Source organism: Lissotriton vulgaris, chromosome 2_1, assembly GCF_964263255.1.
Source record: "Lissotriton vulgaris chromosome 2_1, aLisVul1.2, whole genome shotgun sequence".
Classification (NCBI taxonomy): domain Eukaryota; kingdom Metazoa; phylum Chordata; class Amphibia; order Caudata; family Salamandridae; genus Lissotriton; species Lissotriton vulgaris.
In genome coordinates, this window is record NC_141687.1 from 206411406 (window position 1) to 206437213 (window position 25808).

At 45.2% G+C, this 25808-nt stretch overlaps 1 protein-coding gene across 2 annotated transcripts in view; it reads left to right on the plus strand.

Moving 5' to 3' along the window:
• The window catches only part of LOC147729838 (protein unc-45 homolog B-like), a 93552-nt gene that overhangs the window by 60451 nt on the left and 7293 nt on the right, over window positions 1-25808 (plus strand). For both annotated transcript variants that reach the window (XM_086954740.1, XM_086954741.1), the window contains exons 16-19: window positions 4965-5078; window positions 18681-18796; window positions 20436-20553; window positions 23123-23281. In XM_086954740.1, the coding sequence (XP_086810866.1) occupies window positions 4965-5078; window positions 18681-18796; window positions 20436-20553; window positions 23123-23281 (507 nt within the window). The remainder of the gene's footprint in view (window positions 1-4964; window positions 5079-18680; window positions 18797-20435; window positions 20554-23122; window positions 23282-25808) is intronic.

A 25808-nucleotide genomic window follows, 5' to 3' on the forward strand; every position in this document is an offset into this window, starting at 1 on the left:
TGTTCATCACCACCCCCTTTCCTGAATCATTTTTGTCCACCATAAGCGTGGAAGGGTATACTCAGATGTGAGTCCCTAGCTCATTGCACCATCAGGATTCAAGCAAGCCGGGCCGAAGACGGCTGAAATGCCAGAAACCGGTCCCCGGTAGCTTGTTTCCTTCCCAGTATAAGAATTGGCTTGGTAGTTTGGTCTGCCCTGTTCCCATGATGCACTGGGTCAGGGTCAGACTAATTTGCATATAGCCAAGTTCTGAGCTGGGATGGTGCAGTGAGCTAAAAAACGGTGATGGATCAAGCCCTGATCTTTGGACTGGGTAAGAGTGGTCTGCTTAATTCAGACACTCTGTTCATCACCACCCCCTTTTCTGAATCATTTTTGTCCACCATAAGCGTGGAAGGGTATACTCAGATGTGAGTCCCTAGCTCATTGCACCATCAGGATTCAAGCAAGCCGGGCCGAAGACGGCTTAAATGCCAGAAACCGGTCCCCGGTAGCTTGTTTCCTTCCCAGTATAAGAATTGGCTTGGTAGTTTGGTCTGCCCTGTTCCCATGATGCACTGGGTCGGGGTCAGACTAATTTGCATATAGCCAAGTTCTGAGCTGGGATGGTGCAGTGAGCTAAAAAACGGTGATGGATCAAGCCCTGATCTTTGGACTGGGTAAGAGTGGTCTGCTTAATTCAGACACTCTGTTCATCACCACCCCCTTTTCTGAATTAAATACATATGAAGCCTTCCTTATAGGCAACACTCATGACAAAGCGTATGATACTTCACCCAGATGTGTTTTGGCTAGTGTCCCAGTTCAGTTTATCCCCATTATTATGAACTTAATCAATGTCTCCCCACGCAGGAAATCATCCACCATAACCTAGTAAAGCTATTATTACACCAGTACTAAAAATACCTCACTACCTCCCTTTCAGCAAGGTAGAACCTTTGACGGTCCGCTACGTGCAAGCATAATCCTTGATAAAGGAGTTTGTGTTTGATTGCAATAGCAGCTGGAGTTGCAAGGAATTCTTGGGTCCAGATTTACTTAAAAGTAAGGCAACGAACGCTGCGCAGCAACTTCCAGTACAACTATCCTTTAATTCTTTCAAAACTTTTTCTGCTTTGAATGTGTGCTGTAGAGTGCAATACGCATGCAAGGTAGGAATAGCAAGGCGAAATAAAAATTGTCTTCTTGCAGTGCCTGCCTCAAAGAGGTATAGAATATTAGGCGGAAACGCATGGGAGTTGTGTCACAGCCTATGGGGCATATTTACAAGCCTCTATCGCGGCCACAAAGTCACTTTCAGTGAGGTTGTGATGGCAATAAGGCACCCTTTCACGCTGTACTTAGCGTGAAAGGGGGGCAATGGGTGTTGCGGTGGGCGTAACACCGCAACACCCATTGATTTTGAAGCGGGCCCCCTATTTACAAAGGCAGTGTAATAAGGAGGCAGCGTCAAAATTAGGACCAGGAAAAACCTGGTCTTAAACAGGTGAAACGAGGAGAATGCTTTATTTCTCCTCGTTTTTGCTGTTTCCATGGTGGCGGCATTGTGAAGCACACATAGAAACAGCAAATTGCCATGGTTTGTTTATGTGCAGGAAGGTGTCCCTTCTTGCACATAAACAATAAAAAAAAGAAGTTACATTTTGCAACTTCTGTGTGTGCTGCATTAAGTAGCACACATAAAAGTTACAGAACGTCATTTAAAGATTGTTTCTGTGCAGGAAGGGACACTTCCTGCACATAAACAATCTTCCCTCAACGCAGACACCCTTGCACTATGGTGCAAGGGTGCCTGCGTTGGAGCTAGGCTGCTAAGTTTAGCACCAGCGCAGGGGAAAATGCAGGGCTGCACCCTAGTGTTGTAAATATGGTGCAGCCCTGCGTTTCTTAATATGAAAATATGGGGCAGTCCTGCGTTTCTTAATGCCAGGAAACTATCCAATGGGAATCCTGATTTGTGTTGGGTAGTGAATCCTAACGTAACACTTTCTGTAGGTTTGTGTTACAAAGTAAAACCAACCAACCAGGCACAATGCGTTAGTAAATCTACCTCTTGATGAGGCTCAATCTGGTTTCCGCCCATGTCATGGATCTGAGCAGTATTGTTTGGTATAGATTCAGTTCAAGTGATGGCCAATGGTCCTTACCTGGCAGTCTTGGTGGCATTCAACACAGTGGATTATTACATTCCACTTCTAAACCAGAAGAAAGATATGGGGTGAGTGGGGCTTTCCCTTGTCACCTAGTTTAACCTACAATTACTTACTTCGTCACCTAGATTTGACAAGAGCCAAGAGTCTTACACTGATGGCACGCGGATTTGGTAAAATTCCAGCCGGAAAAAAAATCCATTATGATGAACTTCAAGAATGTCTCAAACAAAATAAAGCATGGATGAACGCCTCCCGGCTGTAGCTGAATGGAGCCAAAACTGAAATGATCTTTTTTGGTCTTAAAAGCCAGCAAGCTTTGTTCTGACATTACTGGGACTGATATTATTCGCCCGGTACAATGTGAGGAAACTGGGAGTGGAAGAGGAGATCATCATTTTCTTCCAGCTTTTTCCATTGACTATCTCAACAGTTTAGATGCTGGAATATCCACATCTCTCATCAATAAACTTCAGCTGTACCGCAGTCCACGTTAGGCTAGCTTTGAGCCTTTATAAACATGAATAAATCTCCCATGGAGAGGCCAGATTAGATAGGTTTCTCCAATTTTATTAAGTATTTTGGCGATTGAAATGACCACTCCACTCCATACGCAAATAGGCAATGGATGGCTTTTCCTCAAAAGGAAAAACATCCCAACCCTTTAAAGGAGGAAACCACTCCAGCATGCAACTATTGGAGCATACAAGTTTATCCAGAGGAGACAACACAAGCTTCCCGGGTCTGTAATACGTCACCATATTACCAAGAGGAGATTATCAACATAACAGTCTGCAATAGGGTGTAGCAAACCTAAGAAAACCATGTCTTCCTTCTATTTGAAATGGCACCATCACTGACATCTTTAGTGGAGGGACTATTGATTGTATAGGAAGCAATGTACTTCTATTATGGACAATAAAAGCATCCTACATCCTATCCTTCCACCCAATGAGTAGGGGCGTGAGAATGGAAGTTATAGCCTACTATCTGCCAGCAGCAAAAGTTCTGATTAATGGGCATACCTCGCAGATGTTTAGTATAACAAGAGGGACAATACAGGGGTGCCCACTATCCCCATTACTATTTGCCATCGCTGTAGAGGCGCTGGCAGCAAAATTACGGAAAACACATAATGACAAGGCCCTGCAGTGTTTTCAACGCCAAATTCTCATATCCCTATACGCCGACATTACCTTGTATATCTGTGACCCACAACAAAACTTGAATCCGATACTGCGTGAGTTCATAGTGTTTGGGCGACTTTCCAGGGTCCAGATAAACTGGGGGAAGTCTAGTTTCTTCCCACTTACAGAAGTGGTGTGAGGAGGACCTGAAATATTTGGGGATCAGAGTCACCAGAGATAGGGGGGGAGCTTATAAGAGTGAACTACGGGACGGCCATAACTCGAATTGCAGACAGCGTTAAACGATGGGTGGCACTGCCTTTGTCCATGGCTGGGCGTGCGTCATTACTAAAAATGGTTATACTCCCCCAGCTACTGTATTTGTTTTTAAACATACCCTTTAACCCGGAGCGCACTTCTTTAAGACGCTTAAATCAGAGATGATACGCCTTGTGTGGGGAGGTAAGCAACCCAGACTGCAGTGGGAGATAATGACGCGGCCTTACTCAAAGGGTGGGTTTGGAATACTGAATTTTGAACTATATATTTTACTGCTGCACAGGCACATTACGCATGGTTTTGGGTGAAGCAACCGAGGTACATGCCACAGGTGGCAGCAGAGCATTGGTTGGCACACCCCACACCTATTGAGGGAGCGCTATACCTTCCTGAAGGGGATCGAGATAGGTAGTAGGGATGGATAGAATAGGTACCCTAACTAAACTGATGTGTCTATGATTATTATTATTATAATTATTACTGTGTCACTTATAAAGCGCGCAGCTACCCCAACGGGGTGTCCCTGCGCTCAATGATTAGATACTACTCCCAACAGGCCAAAGTTTATAGGCAAAAGAGGTGAGTTTTCAACGCCCGGCGAAATTCAGGTTCAGATTTGATCGAGCGTAGGCCAATCGGCAGTTTATTCCAACGTTGGGCAGCTCCAAGCTCGAATGTTTTCCCTCCAGCACAAGATTTTTTAAATCTTGGGATGACCAATAAATGTTTAGAGTTAGAGCGGAGAGCTCTGCTGTTACAGTAAGGGTGGAGAATGGTTCTGAGATGGGCAGACCCCTTGCCCTGAGTAGAGCGGTAGGCTAATATCATAGCTTTGAACTCAATTATTTTATTCATAGGCAGCCAATGCAATTCGCGGAGGTAGGGAGAAATGTGCTGCCTGCGTGATAAACCTCCAATCAGACGAGCCGCAGCATTGTGGACCGTTTGAAATTTATGGCAAAGGCCGGAGGATAAACCTAAGTAGAGTCCATTCACATAATCCTGATGCGAGATAATTAGTGCATGAACAATCGTCTTTCTATTAGCACTGGGCAGGTAATTTATGAGTTTTTTTAGCGTTTTAATCTTAGTAAAACATGCTGCAGAGACTGATTGGACCTGGGACCCTAGAGACAGCCGTTGATCCCAACGGACTCCTAGATTTCTAACCGAGTCCTTCGGTATCGGGGTTTGGCTAAGATCTTCCGGCCACCAGATATTAGAGTCAAGAGGGGATGATGAAGATGTACAGATCCTGTTATATAACAATGTGTATGTGAAATGTATACTATGCAATACTGAACCCGAACTGAACACAAAGTGGATAAATGTTGAACTTGTACTTACAAGTAATCTGAAAACGCTATTGCCACTAACCTTGAGCATCTATTGTGTCTTTTTCCAGTCACTCATACCGCTGGCTCTCGAGGGCACTGATGTTGGAAAAGCAAAAGCCAGCCATGCTCTGGCCAGAATTGCTGCAGTTTCAAATCCGGATATTGCATTCCCTGGAGAGAGGGTAGGTTTCCTTATGTAAAATGTATTTGTGCTTTCTAAAAATGTGATCCACTTTCAGTCCATCTAGAGCTTTATAAGAAGTGATAGTATACATACTATATGTCATTTATGCTCCAGAAATAGAGCAATCTTTTTGTGTGATATTGTCAACTCAAGAAATAACTCCCCTCCATTGATCTCACCAAACCGCAGAAATTGAAAGCTGTGTATCCTTGCACAAAATCCATGAGCCGCCTAGTCCTGTAGGTGAAAGGTTCACTATCCTCAAGTCAGGCCTCATAAGCTATCCTTTACCTGGGGCTAGCTGTACAAAGCTATTTTGTAACTGCAAATCCTTCGATTTGCAAAATTACAGGATTTGTGGCGAGGCGTCTTCCCCCCAATTGCAAGTCAGAAAAGCATTTCTGACTAACAAAATGGGTTTCCCGACCCATATCTAATTGCTGTTAGGAATAAATGTGAAAGGGGCGATTTGGTGTCCTAGGATTTCACTATTGTGGTAGCATCACATTGAGTACCTACACCTCAAAAGAGGTGGCAACTGGTAAAGAGAAAGTTCTCCCTTTGGGACACCGATCCCTTTGTGAATGGAAGTTGACAGGCTTTGGGCAGTAAGTAATGGGCCAGGTGACAATTGGCTGCTCTTCACAATATCTTCCTAAGCAGGAAACATTTTTTTTAAAGCAGCACCGGTTGATTTCAATAACACGGGCTGTTTTGAAAAAATTGTTTCCTATTTGAAAATACAAACATAAGAATTTTGGTCTAGTGTACCAGAGCTGGGGTAGAGTGGTGTGCACATGAGGTTTTGGCCAGCTGTCTTGGGCCGGCCAAAAAGTAATGCACACTTGGCATGTTCTCTTGGGTGAAGAACATGCACAGGCCCATAGACTCCATCTGATTACCGAACCACGGCGCTCAAACCAATCACGAAGCTGCTGACAACAGCGCTGTTATTGGCTTAGGGGCGCTTGTGTGCTTCCTGTCTCAGTTTCGGCTCGGCGCGGAGGGACTACGAAGGAGAGACGCGGCGATAAGGTAAATTTATTTTTATTTTACTACACCTCCCCTGCTCCACCTCCCCTGATCCATGCAAGCCGCCATTGGCTATGACTTAAAAATCCTCCTTATCTACCAAAAGGTTTGGCTTATAGACATATGGCTCAGAGGCCTTCTTCAGGGTTGAGATAGTTTCCCTACCTAGTTGCCACGTGTATTCATGCATAAAGGGCCCCAATAGAGAATTCATTTAGGGTCAGATGTACGACTCGCCAATTAGCGAGTCGCAAATTGCGTCGCATTTGCGACTCGCAATTTGCTACTCGCTAATTGGATTAACAACGGTGTCTGAGACATTGTTTGCGAATCCCAATGGGGTCGTAAATTGCAAGCCTCATGCATATTAATGAGGCTGTCGCAATTTGCTACCCCATTGGGAATGGCTGGCACTCCCAGGGATGGTGGCTTCCATGTCAGGGACTGCTTTTAAATAAAGCATTTTTTTTAATGCCGCCCGTTTTTTTTTTTAAAGGAAAACGGAATGCATTTAAAAAATGAAAATTTAACTTTTGAGTTTCATTTTTTAAGGGCAGGCAGTGGTCTAAGGGACCACTGCCTGCCCAAAAAATTGTGCATTCATTCACAAATGGGAAGCGGTCCCCTGTGGACCTGATAAGCGTGGCTCAAATCCACCCGAGTGACATACCACACTCACCTATAGTAACTCAGTAAAAAGTCAGCCGGACAGTGGAGAAGAATAAACAGAGTAAATTTATTAGGCCACAAACTCCCATATGAGAGGGCCCTGTCCGACCTCACCCCTAAGAGTGCGCCTAGAGGACTGACTCATATCATCACAGCAATACATTATAATGTGGTACAGTACATTGGGGTACGCCCCTTCTGGAAAATTACTGAAACCCAGACAGAGGAACAATGTCCTCATACAAAAGGCATCTGCACCTGCAAGGGATACATTGCTATCTTTGCCCAAGGCCGCGGAGCTAAGCCTCAGCATCTCTGGTGTATGAGAACATTACTGATAAGAGACTTGTTAGTTTCGGCCACAGTTAGCCGAGAAACGAAAACTGCTGCATTAGTGAAATTTCCTATTCCTACGGGAGGGGTGGATGAGCGAGTGCGACTCGCAGGCTCTGGGTGATACACAAAATGGAGGCACACGAGCTAAGCTAAGAGAACTAATATCATCACACATATAAATGAATAATCATGTAAGGAGCAGGAGCAATGCAGAAACGTGTATATATATATATTTCATCAGTTAGACACATGATGCTAACTCACATATGTAAATAGAGATGGGTGGGGCATCGAAAAGTGAATTCTATCAGACCCTCCTTTTAGCATCATTGGCTAACTGTAGCGTAGCATTTATTTGCCAAAAGGTAGCGCCTTTACAGCCATTCTAGGGGCAGGGCATCATACTTATTCAAAAATGTCATCTTCAATGAGCATCATCCAACGAACATCAGGGAGTTCGATAGCAGTAGAGGCAGGATATTGACCAGACACCTTTTTGGGGGGTCGCAAATTCGTAGCACACATTGAGCAACATGGGGGAAGGTAGTAGACACATAGACAACAAGTCAGTAGTACACTCACCACACCAACTAAACCCATTAATATTTTCCAACCCCAAGAGGAGAAAACACCCCATAGCCACCCTTGTAGTGACCATGTCCCGTTATCCTGATGAAGTTCAGTCGCTAATCTATGGAGATTCTGCACTGCCAAGTTAACTGTCGGGGCGGAGTCAGGTATATATACACAGCAAGACGTCCCGATGACGCGACAGGCCCCACCCCTATCTGCAAGGATGACGTCAAGCACCATCCTGTTCTGAATCGTGAATAATCTCATAGCCTGAATCTCAACAGACATATTTGTCGCAATGTCTGCTTCAGTAAGTACTACCTTCTCCATCACTCTGGACAGTCGTCGAATGGCCCTGCTATTAAATATCGGACCCCAAAAAGGCAAGAGACCCTTGGAAAAATCAGTCCATTGTTGTAGAGAAGTGTCTGTCTGGTCTACGTCATCGACCTGAAGTTCCCTCCTTTTACGCTGTTCTGGTGAACTGGGAAACCTACGATGAGTCTTGTGATAGTCAGAAGGTGCCACATACACAGGTGGAATCATATAAGCTAGGTAGCATACCCCCCCCCCAACCTTCGGGCAATCATAAGTACCCATTATCTCCGCACACAAAGTAAATGCTGGGGGGAGTAACCAAAGATGGACTAAGGGGTAAACGTATCGAGGCTGTTACGTTACAAGAACTATTGCCAACCTTAATGGGGCCTCTTCCCTCTATACAAAAAAATGGTGACGGACCCACTACAGCCAAGGGTATTAAAGACTTGACAGTACCGTTCCCTTTTGGTGGATATCTGTAGGACAGGGAGGAATTCAACCGTAAAAAACTTTCTCTAACTTTGTCAGTATCATTTGGAGTCAGAAAACGTCCCACCTTTTTCTCACATGTCTCTATGAATGTCTGATCAAAACGTCCGTCAGTATATAGCCGTCCAAGGGAAGAGGGGGGCATAGGGCGAACTCGCATTGTCATTGTCGATCCTCTGTCTTGCAGTCGAGGAGTCAGAAAATCTGGCTGTTGAAAATATTTGACAAGACCTATCCGAGTATACCACCCCACGCAACTATTCACAGGTGTCAATGGAAGCGCTAAAAATCTATCCTTCTTGTAAGCAGCAGAAGGCAAAAGCCCACAAACCCAACAGTCAGTTACATTGTAAGTGGCATGAGCATGATGCAAAGTTTTAATAAAAACATTTTCTTTGTAACCTCGTCTAAGAATTCGTTCACCATAATCCACCGTTATCATATTATGTTCAGAAATAGCAGAAGGTGTGGGTGCAAATACATGTACAGGATAAGCCTTATCCAGGAAAAACAATATACCAAGAGTCACAAGGAAGGCAATAAGCACTATTATGATAAACACTATTTTCCCATTTCGGGAAAGGGCCAACCAGGGGGAAGCAGGCTCAGGTCTCCGAGGAGCCGCAAAGGGCTGCTCCTCGTCGGGAATGGGACAGCCAAAAGGATGCATATTAAAAATGCAAAAATATATAAAAAATGAAAAAGGGGAAAAGGAAAGATACACTAGAAAAATAGTCCCAGACAGTCCTAAAACCGGCCAGAGGGGTTCTTCAACCCTAAGAAGGGATCTTCTCCCTCTGTCCTTTAAAGCCTCACAGGCAGGCTTATACCGTCCATACCTTAATCCCACGTCGCTTAACACTCAGCAGCTATAACAGAGGAGCACTTAATCTGGGCCCCCCACACCACTCTATAGTCTCATAGAACTAAATCTTCGGCTAAACACCAGGGCTCTTACAAGTCCATCCCTATCACTAAATCTTCTTTTTCAACAGAATCTCCACTAAGCCCTTCTTCCAGTGTTCAGTCCCTTACACCTTTTCTTTTTCGGGGCCGCAGATTATAGCGAGTGCTCCCTCGCACTTCAGGGTCAGTGAACAGAACGGGTGTATCTGTAGCAAGAGCTGGACCCATTAATGCCTTGTCACTAGTATCAACGGGAGTATCGGAGCTTGTTATTTTTTCTCTTCTTCGTCTTGGTGCACTTTGTTCTGCATGTGACGTTTCATTTGACTTTTCACTTTGCTCCCCTCCCCTCAGTGAGGCATCAGAAAAAGGAATGTAGCTGGGTATTTGCTCATGTTCCTCGTCAGCAACGCCTTCCTTTACCCATTTGTCATAGGGTAACGGCAGGGGGACCTTCTTGACATGCGACGCATGGGTCCACGCCTTACTGCCCTCCACTCGAAGTGCGGTACGTGTCGTCAGCAAAACCAAGCGCGGCTCAGACCAGCGGGGCTCCAGGCAGGATTTCCGCTGATATCTTTTGACAACGACGTAATCACCTGGTTGGATCTTGTGGCCAGGCCCCTCCGGCAACGGCTTCAGGGTGTCTGCTACCTGTTGATGAATAGAACGAAGATCTTTAGTCAAAGCATACAAGTAGTCTATCAACAGTGGATACTCAATGTGGGAGAAACATTTCGGCCGTGGTACCCCCCACACATTGGCCGGACGGCCAAAAACTACCTCATATGGGGAGACGTTCATTCTGGAATTAACAGTAACTCTGGTAGAAAGCAAAGCTAAGGGAAGGGCATCTGGCCAACGGAGTCCTGTACTCTCCTGTATTTTCGCCATTTTCAATTTGAGCGTGCCATTAAATCTTTCCACTAAACCCGCGGCCTGGGGGTGTAAGGCAGCGTGAAACTTCTGTGATATTTTCAAACCCTCGTATATATGTTTGATGAGCTCAGCATTAAAGGATGTACCGTTATCACTCCAGATCACCCTAGGCAATCCGAAGCGCGAAAAGTACTCCTTAATCAACATTTTAGCTGTAGAAATGGCTGTGCAGTCCTTAGTGGCATATGGTTCCACCCATCTACTAAAAGAGCATACGACTACAAGGACATACTTCAAATTATTTATACGTTCCATTTCTATACAATCCATCTGTATCACCTCAAAAGGTAAAGAAGGAGGTGCAAAGTTCCCCGCTGGTACAGGTGTTCCCTTCCCCGGATTGTGTCTCAAACAAACCATGCACTGCTGGACCAGATGTGTCGCCATCTTAGCGATATTTTTATTACTCCAAACCGGGTCCAGTAGTTTGCATATACCCTTGGCACTGATATGTGCCGGACCATGTGCCATTGTCACTACCGGGGGAACGTATGCATTCGGGAGTAACCATCGTCTTTTGTCAGTCACATCTGTCCAACACCCATCAGAATCCAGCCTCCCCTCACCATCTTTCCAAGCCCTCAACTCTTCCTCAGTTGCCTTTTCCTGTATATTTTTTACACTCTGTACCGTATCTGCAAACATATTAACGTCTGGTACCCATCTAGCTGGTCCTGCCACAAACATTTGTGGTAGTTTTGTCCGAGCAGTCTCTTTTGCTGTTTGGTCTGCAAAGGCATTGCCTCGTCCCACATCGTCCACTATTGTCTTATGTGCACTGCACTTTATCACAGCCAGTCGCCTAGGTAACGTCAATGCTGTTAACAATCGTAATATCAATGGACCATGCTGTATACGTTGCCCATGTGAAGTCAAAAATCCCCGTTCTGCCCACAGTCGCCCATAATTATGAGCCACGCCAAAGCCGTATTGACTGTCGGTATAAATGTTCACGTCCAGTCCTTCACTCAGTTCACATGCTCTCAGTAAGGCTATCATTTCTGCAGCCTGGGCCGAATTGTAAGGTATTCTAGAAGTCTCCACTACTGTCTGTAATGTCGTAATTGCATATGCTGCCGTCGATGTACCATCTGCAAGCTTGAAACAAGACCCATCTACGTACAACTCCCCATCCGGATCATCTAAGGGCTTGTCCGTCAGATCCACTCTCCCTTTCGTCTCCTCCTCTGTCCGAAACAAACAGTCATGTATGTCATCATCTTTTGCATCTGTTGGGATAGGTAACAACGTGGCAGGGTTCAGAGTGGCACACCTTTTTATCGTAACATGAGGTGCAAAGAGGGTCATCTCATAACCGGTGAGACGAGCACTAGTTAAATGCTGCGTCTGTGTTCTATGTAGCAAAATGTCCACAGCATGCGGTACCATCACTGTGAGATCTGAACCCAATACGAGCCCCGCCGATTGTCTTATGGAGACCGCAGCAGCCGCCGTGGCCCTCAGACAGCTCGGCAGCGCTCTTGCCACATTGTCGAGCATCACAGAGAAGTAAGCACAGGGTTTCTGCTTCCCTCCGAAACACTGTGTTAGGACAGACAACGCGCAACCTTCCGCCTCGTGTACATAAAGCACAAAAGGCTTCTGGTAATCAGGTGTTCCCAGAACGGGTGCAGAACATAAAGCAGTTTTTAGTGACTCGAACGCTTCCTGACATGCAGGGGTCCAGGGTAGGGGTTCGCGCACTTCTTTAGTAGTCAGATACAATAGGGGTTTTGTTAGTAATGCATAGTTAGGTATCCACTGGCGACAATACGATGTTATGCCCAAGAATGCGCGCACTTCTCGCTGCGTGTTAGGTACATTCATATTAGTTATCGCTTTTATGCGCTCTGGCGTCAATCTCCTCCCCACTTTCGAAAGGAGGTGGCCTAAGTAGGTGACCTCCGTTCGACAATATTGGAATTTTGGAAGGGACACCTTATGCCCCCTCTTGGCCAAATGATGCAGCAATTTGATCGTAGCATCCCGACAACCTTCCTCATCGTCCGATGCAATCAGGATATCGTCCACGTACTGCAACATAACGTTGCCAGGTGGAAGTTCCAATTCGTCCAATTGTGCCTTCAGTGCTTGACTATATATACTCGGGCTCTCTGTGTAACCTTGGGGAATTCTCTTAAACCTAAAACTTCGGCCAGCCAATGAGAATCCGAAGAGGTAACGGCTGTCTTCATGTACTGGAATACTGAAGAAAGCATTCTTCAAGTCCAGAACTGAAAAATACTTGGCGGATGGGGGAATCATTGTCAATATTGTAGTGATGTCCGACACCACCGGATATTGAGGCTCCACTACTTTATTCACATGGCGCAAATCAATCACAAACCTGTAGACGTCAGGAGTATTATCTGCAGCATCAGGTGACCGCCTTTTAAGGATCGGCAGTATGGGGCTGTTACATATGTTGGAGTCTGTCTCCTCCACTACCCCTGACTGAATCAAATCTTGTATAATTTGTAACAGGGCTTTCTCTCCCTCCCTAGGTATTCTATACTGTGGTATCCTGGGTAATTTCGCTCCCATCTTAACCTTTATCGTCACAGGGGCAATGTCCATCTTACCCACATCTGTATCATTGGTAGCCCATAAACTGTCAGGTATTCCTCTGAATTCGGGTGGTAGTGGGTCATCTTTAGAGAAACATTGCAGTGGGCGAGCGACAGTAGGGCCCAGCGTGAGATACACGCCGTCCGGAGAACAATAAATGGTAGCATGCAACCTTTTCAACAAGTCTAAACCCAGTAAATTTTCTCCGCAATTCGAAGTCAGCAAAAAGGGTGAATCAACAGTGAAAGGGCCAATCGTAAGGGTAAGTGGTTTGGAAATGGGGCTAATCACCGGGGTACCTGAAAAACCCACAGAGATATTGTTCTTGCCAGACAGAGCCGCCCCTGGGACCCGAGAATGAGCCACTGAACTTTTCATTGCACCCGTATCTACTAGAAATTTCTATTGAGACCCTAATAAGTCGGCCTTGACATAGGGTCCCCTTTGATCAACTTCCACAGACACTGGCCCCTCGCTCTGTCCTACGCTGTCCTAGTTATGGGAGAATCCTGTCAAATCGTCCATAGAATAGTCATCATTGTAATACTGACCACCACCCCTTTGTAAGTGTTGTCTGTCTGCACTATTGTCAAAATAATTTCCTCCTGGCCTCCCACCCCCATCTGACCGTACAGTCTGTCTCCCGGGATCACCTCTTCCTCGTCCTCGGCCATGACCGGCGTTCGACTGAAACAGAGGAAAATCTCTCCACCAATGCCCCTCTTGCTTACATTTCGCACACTGATTCGGTCCCAGTCTCTCTCTATTGTCACCTCTCCCATAGCCGCCACCTCCTCGTCCCGAAGCACCAGGCGAAGCACCTCTTCCTCGACCCCTAGACACTTGCTGCAACAAAACCCTCGTCTTCAAATCCTTAGCCTTCTTTTCCTGCTTGTCCTTACTTTCATTTTCTCTGTGTTCGTAATACTGAGCCATACTGAGAATGCCGGAGGGAGAGGACGTCGTCCACGTACTCTCCGACGCTTGCAACCTTGCCGAAATCTCTGGTAATAAGTTCATTACAAACCTATTAACAAAGAGTCGCAACCCTCCATCCTGTGACACATCCTGTCCACTGAAATCCATAAACGTCTCTTCAAACCTCGTAAAGAAATCCGAGACTGCCTTATCCTTTTTCTGCTTACAAGCAGTCAACTTGTCCCAGTCCACCTTTTTCGGGGGAATGAGGGTGTGCATATACTTAATAATTCGCCCCGGTAACGCCAGAATCTCAGCTTTTGGCTTCTCCCCTGGCTTACGTTCTTTGTCCAAATCCTGCAACTCCTGCCACGTACCACCTAATTCCTCTGAATGATCTGTACCCTTCACCTGCCGCCACACATCGACTGGGACCAGAAGCCCGAAAAACAGTTCAATATCGGCCAAAGTCATTACTGTGGAAGACGCGGCTTCCGTCAGCTCTTTATAATACGCGGTCGGGTTCTTTCTAGAATCTGGCAACTGGGCCTTTAAGGCCAGTACCTCACTTCTCTTCCATGGTGTATATACCCATTGCTCCTGGAAATGTGCATCTACCCTGTTCCTGGTGACAGCATTCGTGACCGGATCTACCATCTCGGGTATCTCGGGATGAAAGATAGGGTGCACTTCACGCATTGGATGTATACCTGGAAAATGGGGTGTACCTGCAGAGGGCAATTCATTTCTGTACTGTAATATGGCACGCAGACTGCGCATCACCTCCTTCACCCCAGTATTAGTTCTGTAGGCCCCACTTTGTATATCTCGTAAAGTCGCTGGAGCCACACCTCCATACCCCTGCTCCCATAACGATATTAGTACATTTGACATGTGCCACAAAGCGTGCTGCTGCATCAAAGGCTCAAGATCTTTCATTGTGGACCAAATGTCTTCAAACGAATAAATGTTATTCCTAGCCCACTGACAGGCCTGGTTGGCCACTACACTTTTCTCATCCAAACCAACCGTAGAACGCGTAAGCAATTTTCGTACCTGCGAAAACAGTCCGCTGCCTGCGCCTCTACTCGGCGTTAACATCTCCTGACTAGGGGTAGTGCTAGCGGAAACAGTAGGGAGTGCTAGAGAAAATTGGCAGGGAGCGGGCGAACTGGCCGGGAGTAAAGAAACGAGGGGTGTCAATGATGATGGGGAGGCAGAAATCGCTGCGCCAGGCTGGTGCGGGGCACTCGCTTGTGAATCCGAAACCCCACCAGTAGAGGCGGGAGCTGGTAGGGTGGGATACAATAACTGCGGGGCAAAGGGAGGAGGGGGTCGAGTATTCAAAATGTCTTTCATCTCATCCTGTTCATTTTCACGTACTACATAACTTTTATTTTCTTTCAACCTGCAAAGCCTATCTGCGCGCTCCAAACGTTGCTCATTCTCATTCTTTGTGTGTTCTCTCGCTTTCTGCGCCATTGTCTGTGCTGACTTTTTTAGAGCCGCCCTCTCTTCTCTCAACTTACGTTCCCTAACTTCCTTCTGCCACACTCTTAAAGAATCGAACATACTTTGACGACTACGCTTAGCGAATAATTTATCTTGCAAATAATCCAATTTAGCTGCCTCGAATGAACCGGTCAAGGGCCATTGCAAATCCACATTATCAGCGGTATATCGGTGCCATAAAGTGCCAAACAGGATCGGGGGCAACCCTTGTTTGACCTGCCCTCTAGAGGTGCAGGTTGACTCTCAGCTAATCTAGAGTCTGATACACGACAACAACACCCAAAACATTGTAACTTACTGAAACACGGCATCTCTACTCCGATGTAAAATAAAACACTTCCTCATAAAATTCGTCACCTTTAATCACTAGTCCGAGCTCGTTCACACACATACAATATACATTGGGGAACCATACACACACACATACACATCCTACACATATAACTCTTTCCAAACACGTGTTACCAAATGGGACAAGGCCCGTCGACCAAGTCCTGGGGAACCTGGACCTTACCGCAGACCGAACAGCACACTAACTGTTCTGAGGATGGAGAACACATCCGCCACCCGAGCGGCACTATGGGTCACTGCGCACTTTACCACAGGAGACCCAGGGCTCACCTCCACTGAACCACCACTCTAGGAGTTCAGGGTAAGCTCCGGAGTATGCCCGTAATGAGCCACGCCTTCACCACACTACCACCCGGTCGGATTACCACAAACAATATACACAAATATTCTCCCAACCTCGTTAAATCCGTCAGAGCACCTACTCGTACTCTGAGTTCCCCGGAGCACACTAGCCCCAGGAGCACACCGACTCCTCAAACCATTGGAGACACCCTAGTCTCCCGGAGCACTCCAGCTCCTCAAACAATCACAGGTGGACCACTCACCTTCCGTACGCGGTACCGACCTCTACCGTTCTCCACCTCCGGCTGCCAGGACCAACACGGTCAGCTCCAGGTTCCGCCTTCTGGACCCCGGCATAAGATCCGAACCGGGACCTCTCCCGATCAGCAGGGTGGGGCAGCGCTGCGAGAACCAAGCTCGGCATCAGATGGGTACCCGGACCCACCGTGCCGACCAGCGGGTCCCCGGTCTTCTGCTACCCCCCTACGGGTCCCTATTCGGGCGCCATCTGATAAGCATGGCTCAAATCCACTCGAGTGACTTACCACGCTCACCTATAATAACTCAGTAAAAAGTCAGCCGGACAGTGGAGAAGAATAAACAGAGTAAATTTATTAGGCCACAAACTCCCATATGAGACGGCCCTGTCCGACCTCACCCCTAAGAGTGCGCCGAGAGGACTGACTCATATCATCACAGCAATACATTATAATGTGGTACAGTACATTGGGGTACGCCCCTTCTGGAAAATTACTGAAACCCAGACAGAGGAACAATGTCCTCATACAAAAGGCATCTGCACCTGCAAGGGATACATTGCTATCTTTGCCCAAGGCCGCGGAGCTAAGCCTCAGCGTCTCTGGTGTATGAGAACATTACTGATAGGAGACTTGTTAGTTTCGGCCACAGTTAGCCGAGAAACGAAAACTGCTGCATTAGTGAAATTTCCTATTCCTACGGGAGCGGTGGATGAGCGAGTGCGACTCGCAGGCTCTGGGTGATACACAAAATGGAGGCACACGAGCTAAGCTAAGAGAACTAATATCATCACACATATAAATGAATAATCATGTAAGGAGCAGGAGCAATGCAGAAACGTGTATATATATATATATTTCATCAGTTAGACACATGATGCTAACTCACATATGTAAATAGAGATGGGTGGGGTATCGAAAAGTGAATTCTATCAGACCCCTTCCCATTTGTGGGCGCTTTACCACCCTTCTCAGAAGGGTGGTAAACTGTGAGTGTTTTGCGACCGCAATTGTGGTTGCAAAACATTCTTATATAGCTTAAGGAGTCGCTATTAGGAAGGGACGCCCTTGGAACGCCCCTTCCTAATAGCGAGTTGCTAATCCTATTTTGTGAGTCCCAAATTGATTTGTGACTCGCAAAATGGGATTAGTACATGGGCCACAGGTGTTTTGCGGGCGCAAACGGGTTTAAAACCCATTTGGGTACACAAAAAACCTTTGTACATCTGGCCCTTACTTCTTTGGGTTGAAATACTTAAATTCACATAACGTTGTCTAGGGGTATCATGTCCTCATGGTAGTAAGAAGGGATTTATCTCCTGCCCCTCACAGTGGAATCCATGACTTCGGTAGTCTGCCACTGGCGGAAGGTAGTCGCATTCTGTGTGATATAAATTAACAAGTCAATATCTAACCATTCATCCAACATCCATTTTAGATGTTCTAAAATAGATGTGTTGCATGCATCTTGCGTAAGCATCCTGTGAAGGAATTCAGAAGTTAATCATTAAATGGTTGCTGGGTAAATAAAAATCAATAGTAAAGAGCTCTTTTTGGTTCATTGGTTCACCAATTGGTACCCATCAAGATCGTTAAGGTTCTGATCTATTTTAAAACCCTTACCCAAGCCTTAGGCGCATGGTTAGATCAGTATGATGGCAAAGCCCTAGCAGGAAGGGATTACACATTAATTCCCATCCATCAAGATGGATGGAAGAAAGACCCAAGCAGGCCGCTTTCCTGTATACAAGAGCACTAAGAGGTAATATGAATATTTGAATAAACGGGGTCAGTATCGTGCCCGCAAAATATGGGAGCCTATGAGTCCTCCTTCCCATGGATAAATGGGCACCAGGGACACCCCCAAAACTCAACAGCTCTTGAATACGAGCAAAATACTGGTCTAAACGTGAGCGATATATACCATTGCAGTCGCCTCGTTAATGCTGATTACTATGTTGAACTGACAATGTGAGGGACTAGAGAATATTTTGACTGAGAATGCCCCCTACAAATCAGGTTATACGTACTCACCCATCCACTTGCAATGACAAGCAGGTGCTCTCACTGATGGGAGTTTACTACCAGCGAGCAAACCACGGCAGAAACTTCCACTTGCTGTCCATGTCTTACCTTTGAGGTTGCTTCTGTAATGAGGACCTGGTCTTATGCATGGAAGTCTCTTCATCTTGGTACTTTATACGAGTCAACAAGTGAACGCTCGACATCTCTTGGCAGATTCCTGGGCCACCAAGACCTGGAGTTAAAAGTCTCCAAATCAGTGCACCCATTTCCTCCTTCAATACACACTTAGGCACTTATTACGAGTTAAGGGGTAAGTTCCGATCCCTGTGTTTGCTCAGGGGGTCTAAGGTTCCTGCGTTATTGTGTGTGAATCCCAAGTACAATTCCATTCACTTCAAATAAAACCTGTCTTTGTTCCTCAGGTGTACGAGGTTGTGCGGCCGCTAGTCAGTCTGCTGAACACAGAACGGGATGGCATGCAAAACTTTGAGGCTCTTTTAGGTCTAACAAATTTTGCAGGAAAAAGTGACAAATTACGGTGAGTACCTACTGTCTTTAAAAAACTGTTATTGATATGCAAAGTGGAGAGATTTCTGTATGCACCGCTTTGGTACATCAGCTCAAAATTTTCATTTGACAGTTACACTTGGCATCCAAATAAGATGCTCACCCCCAAATCGGTGATGCTGGGGTGCATCCTTCCAAGTGGCAAAGGTAGGATGTAGTTTCCAAGTTGTGGTCAAAAGTGAAGAGTGGGATCAGGCTTTCAGTGAAGGACCTGTGAATCAACCCAGCCTTAGCCTAGAGTCATCGATTTGTCACAACAGACATCTGTAGTCAGTCATCTTTAATAATTGGGCGTCACCTCCAAAAACAGTAAGTATATAGTTAACTTTAGATTGTATTCAAGTTTTTCTTTACAACCAGAATGCCCACCCTAAGGCTTGTCCAAATTCTAACAAGTTCCGAAAACAACTGAAGATCATTTATGATTGGCCAGTGTTTCTAAGAAAGAAAGGGGAGATATGAGAAGCCTTCTTTAGACCAATCAATAAAACATCTGTAATGTAAAAATTAAGGTTAAGCTTGAAAAATCTCTGATGGTTAAATTCGACGGTCCGTGTGACTTATGAAACAGTATGCCACAGTATCAAGCCCTATAATATGGCTATGCGCACATAACTCCAAGACTACCAGTTTATCATCAAGGTAAACAAAAGTAGGGAAGTATAAAGTTAATCTACTTAACCTCCCTTGTCGATATTGTGGATCTGATATAAGTTCAGATTGTTATTAAAACGTAAATATTGCAATAAAACCCCCTGTAGTGAGGCCCCCATTATCATATCCTTGGCCTCATCGTCTCCAGCCGCTTGAATGGTTACTCTAGTCTCCCTACACCTATCCAGAAATTGGCCCCATTTCAGGTAGTCGCAAAAGTGGCGGATGTTCCTGCCAACATTGCTGTGTATATTGACCACTGAATGGTTGCAAAAGGGGGATGGCTTTTATTCATGGTTGAACTCAGCTGTACACAAACGAGTCCCCGAATGTGAACACAGAATGACATGTAGTGCGTACCAGACCAAAGTTGAGACAAGGATATCGGGCTCAACAGGACTTAAAATCCCCTAGGAACATAATATTAATTAACCTTTTAATGCAACTCATCCAGTGCTATAGCAAGGGCGCAGGGGCCTTAATGCAGGGATGGAAATGTACCCCTTAACCCTGTTGGATATGAAAATAATGCTGTTATTTGGGTGAAGGGGCCCCCTCTCACCCCTTTGTCCTGATACTGCTGCATAATTGACAGCTACGTCTGACTCCATCAGAAAATAGCCAAGATTACCCTTGCAGGCTCAATCACAGGAAATGTATTTTATGGTGTCAGTATAATGTAAACAAACTACTTGACATGCATAATTTGTTTCAGCCAGAACCAACCTGCTGAATGGTAACCACTACATAATGGGCATGCATTCCACTAAGATTTTTGCTAATTTTGTATTGCATTTCAATGTAAATTTGAGTCAGTGTCAGGGACTTGTTGACCAACTAGCTTAGCACACTGTCTTTGTTGAAAGGTTACACGGGGCTTAAGTTAATTCCTTGCACACTGTTTATGCTCTGGTCCTGTGTATTGATTCACTGTTTCTTATATTTGGAATCTGCAGGCAAAAGATCATCAAAGAAAAAGCAATTCCAGACATAGAAAACTACATGTTTGAGAACCACGAACAGATCCGGCTGGCAGCCACAGAGTGCATGTGCAACTTGGTGATAAACAAAGAGGTGAGAGGTCACCGCCGTGTGAATGCAGATTGGAGGGAAGAGAGGGATGATGAGCTGATGTAGACAAGTAAGGCCATGATGGGAGAGACAACAGAGGGACTAGTCTGAGTCTGGTGGTGAGTTGAAGGGTAAGGGCAGGCACTGTAAGATTCTGTTGAACAGAAAATCAACTCGTACTATAAGTGAACAGAATGGTCAAAGCCATTAGAAATATCAATTTATAAGACTGATTTTATAAGAAGGCATATGCAGTCACAGAGTGGGTGCCTGATAAATAGATACAAGGTGATATAGGAAATATATGTAGCAGGATAGAGGAGGGAGAATTCTCTCTCTTGATCTGAGCTGCGACTGAGCTCCCAAACTAAAAAATTGCAGGGCTCATATGGGTGACTTGGTATCCAGATACATGTCCATCAGGTGTTATGTCTAATTGGACCAACCAAGCAACAATCAAGGTAAAGGGCAGATGTACAAGAAATCAGTTATGCAAAAAGTGGTTAAAAATTGCTCACTGACTTTATATGAATCAATTATGATTTTGTGAAATGACCTTTGTACAGCTAGGTTGGTTATTAAATAACCATTACGAGTGGGTCGCAAATCAACCTACCTCATCAATATTCAAGAGGTAGGACGCAAATTGCAACTCACACAAATTGGATGCACTCACAGGGATGGTGGCCTGCTGGGGTCAGTATGTCTGTTATAATATTTTATTAAAGTACTTTTTTTTAATGTAGCTTAAAGGTAACGTCTGAATTTAGGCAAAAAATGATCAAGAGTTGATACAGGTCCCTTGAACGCCAGCCCAATGGCAAACTTTTTTTTTTCATTCACAAAGGGGATGTGGATCCACACGGACCCCTTCCAGTATGCAAATGGATTATCACCTCCTTTGAGGAGTCAGTAACTTATCAATGGTTGTGACAAAATTGGAGTCGTAATCCATTGGTAGATAGCATTCCAAGTTGCAACGTGAAAGGGATGCCCTAAATGTGTCCCTTCCAACTTGTGATGCACAAAGCACTTGAATTGAAAAATGTGTATAGTAAATTTTTAAAAAAGTAATTTAGCATATCCTGATTGACAAATTATAAGTCAAAGTTTAGCTAGCACATGATTTTACTAAGTCAAATTAATCCAAATGAATCAAATCTGAGTTTCAGATGTTATAAAACAGCGGGGGTATATGCATATATTTGTATTTTTTAACACATTTGTATTGTTTTAGTTTTTAATATTTTGTAAACCTAACTTTAATATTTCAGTTTTATATGTGCTGTATCGTTTATTTTTTGAGTTGTACCTTATTATATATATTTGAAATTGAATGTTTAAAAAACGTTATTTTAAAAAACAATATGTGAAATTTCTTATATTTACTTTTTCTAATATGCATTTTATGTTATTAAATTTATATTTTAATGTTAGTAATATGTTGATACATTTTGTATTTATTTTAACAATATTGTTTACAATAATATTTTTGTCGCAACATTTTTGTATTTTAAGTTATAAGTATAGGATCACAATATTGTGAAATGTGAAATAGTTCACAAACAGCTCCGGTCATATAATTTATTAGGCAACCTACTCTTCCCCGTCCACTGGGTAGCTTAGCTTAATTAGAAAAAAGTTCTTGTGTCTAAAAATCACTTCACATTTATATCTGATGAATAAGCAACTACTGTTCCTGAAGGTTGCTGAAAATTCATATTTTCAAAGACATCAGCCCAAAACATTGGCTCCTTCTGCTATTCCTTTCCTGGAGACATTTGGAAATACTCAGCGAGTGTTTTCACAAAGTGGTGAGGGGTACCAGAAGATGACTGAACTCTACCTACCCCTGTGCCAATGTGTTCTAAAAGTGAACGCGGTATCCCTGTATTAATGCCATAAGCTGTCTAGCTAAGTGGTTGGAAAGCCCTATCCCTGTGTCAATCGTATGAGCCTAAAAGCAGCAGATGGAAAACCTCTGTATACCTTTCCAAATTAACTATTCATCTACTCCAACATGCTAAACGTTTAATACTCAAATCCTAATTCTAAAAGACATTGAAACCTTGGAGCAGAAAGGATCTCTAGCCAGGTACCAATCCCTGTGTTATTCTTTCCTAGCTATAAAAGGCACTCTATCCAGTGTAACTCAACTGAGCCTTGCAGCCCAAGAGGAGAGATGCTCAGTGTCCCAGGGCCAATTGTATCGCCCTCGAAGTTGACATGTAACGGTATCCCTGCCTGTGTGTCACCTCGTGAGATGTTTATAGAGAGGGGCATTGATTTTTATCCTTGTGCTAATATGGATTCCCCAGAGTTGTAATACTCTGTCGCTGACTAAATAACATCATCTATGCATCTCTAGGCGTGAACGGTTCTGTAGCCTTGTGCCGGCCCCTTGAGCCATCCAATCTGAGACGAGAGCGTCTGTATCACTGTCCCAATTCCTTATTGTCACACAAGAAGTTGCCTACAAGAAGTTAAGCGCTATGTTCATACTTTGCCAGCCTAAAGAGATTCAAGGCTATTGATTATGTGTTTGGCAACAGCTCTTTCTGCTTCATTGTAGGTGCAAGAACGATTTCTGGAGGAAGGTAATGACAGGATGAAACTGATGGTGCTGCTGTGCAGTGAGGAAGATGAGGAGAAGCTCCAGCGTGCCGCCGCCGGTGCTCTTGCCATGCTCACCTCCTCCCAGAAGAAGCTGTGCTTCAAGATGACTGAAGTGGTAAGCAAGAAGTGCACACACATCCCAGCTGGGCAATCAAAGTAAAAAATACCTAAATCGCATTGTCTGCACTGCTCAGGATTCAGACATGGGAGGAGATCTGGTGCCTCACACACCACCAACAGCACCACTACTGACTGCAATGCCAAGGGTATAGTTTGTATGCTGAAAATGTTCATGACATTTTTGCTGACTTAATGGCATCTTCCATGCAAGAAATAGTTAGATTTACGTAGATGAATAATGAAGGCAAACTTTAAAACATTCTTAATCACCTCCATCTTCGAAAGTCTGAAGGACAGTGAATGGCACTGGACTGACATGACTAAATGAGGCCAAGTCAAAAGTGATTTGTGTCTGTCTTGACCTGTGGTGCGGTGCAGTTCTTCCTAAGTAACATCGAAAAGCATTGGGTCAACCATTGGGCATCCCACCTCCAAACTTCCCTGTATGAAAGAAGCTGAATAACACTTTCAGCCCACAACTGATTCACTTGCAGTCTGGAGGTCCCCAGTACCTTGGACGTTACGGAGGCTGGGTTCAGCGCATGGCACAAGGTTGACGCAACACTGCTCCGGCTGCAGAGCACATGACATACAGTAGTTGACAAGGGCTGTTTTCCTGTGATCTTCATGGCTATGAAATGAATTACCAAGGGCTGTTGTAGTACCTGATTAATTCTAAGTGACTGGCGCCCGCCCCTTTAGGGGATGCCCTCCTGTCTGCGAAGGAAAGGTACCTGGTTGCCACAGTGAAGTAGTGTGGCTCACTGGTTAGAGGCGGCAGACCCGAGAGCAGAGGACAGCCCGGGACCAGGGTTCGATTCCCGGCGCGGCAGGTTTCTGGACTAGGGTCAGTGGACTCGATAATTCTCTCGCCTCGGTGCCCACTCTGATCAGCGATCACACTCGGCAACTCTGGGCATTAGCTTGCCTCATCTTCACTAACGGCCCCACCAGACCGCCGGGGATGCCTGGTCTCACCCTGGAGATACCCATTAAGGGACCATCTCTCAGGGAAGCCAGGAAGGGTTTCGCAGCGGTCGAAGCGCCTTGGGACCCTACGGGTAAGTAGTGCGCTATATAAATGCCAATACATTTACATTTACATTTACAGGTGGAGAAGTGTGGCTCAATGATTAGAGCGGCAGACCCTGATGCAGAGATCTAGCCCGTGACCAGGGTTCCATTCCCCGCCTCGGTGGGTCTTGGGCTCAAAATTCCACGGACCTGATCATTCTCGCCTCGGTGCCTATTCCAATAATGGAGTCCCACTCTGCAACTCTGGGCAATAGCTTGCTTAATCTCCACAACGGCCCCCCACAACGCTAAGGATGCCTGGCCTCCACCTTGGGGTGCCCAGGAGTGGACGCCTCACAGGGAAAGCCAGGATGGGGTTCCACAGCGGTATTCGTACAAGCGCCTTGAGACCCTTGTGGGTGAGTAGTGCCCTATACAAGTATCAATTTACATTTTACATTTTTTACAGGTTCACATTTGTTCCCCACTCTTTCTGCCAGTTGGAAAGTTCTGCAGTGGTGTGCACGTCTTCCCTTTGTGCTTTCCAGTATGCTCGCTGATAGCACCCTCAGACGGAATACCTTCTCAAACGTATGAGTAGGCTTTCGTGCTCTTCTCTGCTAGAAAACACGCAATACCCCAAGTTCCCACTGTTTCTGCTTCGCTGTCCCTTGAATTCTCCTTCTTATTGAATGTTATACACCTGCCCTTGTGCATCTCTTTGCGTCACAGCATGCGGTGGGATGGCAGACACCCACACAAGGGTGAGAAGCCGTCCTGGCTTCTCCCTTGAGGCTGGTACTGCCCCATCTTGGGTGTAAGTGACAGACTGGAGCTGCCAGTTCCATGCAGGTGACTGCTAGGATGGTGCTGCTTGTTTATGAATATGATTGTTGTACGAGTACTTTCTTCAAAATGGCTTTGAATGGTCAGCCACTCTTGCCAGCTCCTTGACTGTAACCACTAGCCTTGCAGAGTCTCTGTTATTGCTGTTACTGCTAGGCTGGATCTTCCTGTCTACTACTGTAAGGATGACCCTGTCTAACCCATAGTTGCAAGCTGTTAGGCATATATTGCCTGCTTTGCAGGTGTTACTGCTCAGCTAGGGCTACGCCTTCAGGACTGTGGCTGCTGTGCTGGTTTGGGGCACATCACGGGCCCAGAATGTTACCGCCATGGTATGACACTATACGTAAGGCTGACGCAGCTTTTCATATACGAACAACAATTATTGTGTTATTGCGAAAGGCAGTGTTTTGTGCCAGAAGCTTCTTCTAATAAATTCAAATTACCTTTTGAAAAACATGACTAAATGAGTTTGTTAGTGTAGCTAATTTACAACAACGACATACATCAGTTCTAGGAACTAGAGCTAAGGTATGTCATTGGGAAAGAGTGTAAACTACTAAGGTGCCATGGTACTCGGACATACTCAGGAACCAAAGGTTCTCTGATCTGCACTTTGTAAGATAGATGGCACCGTAAAAGTGGAGAAGTTTTACCTAGCG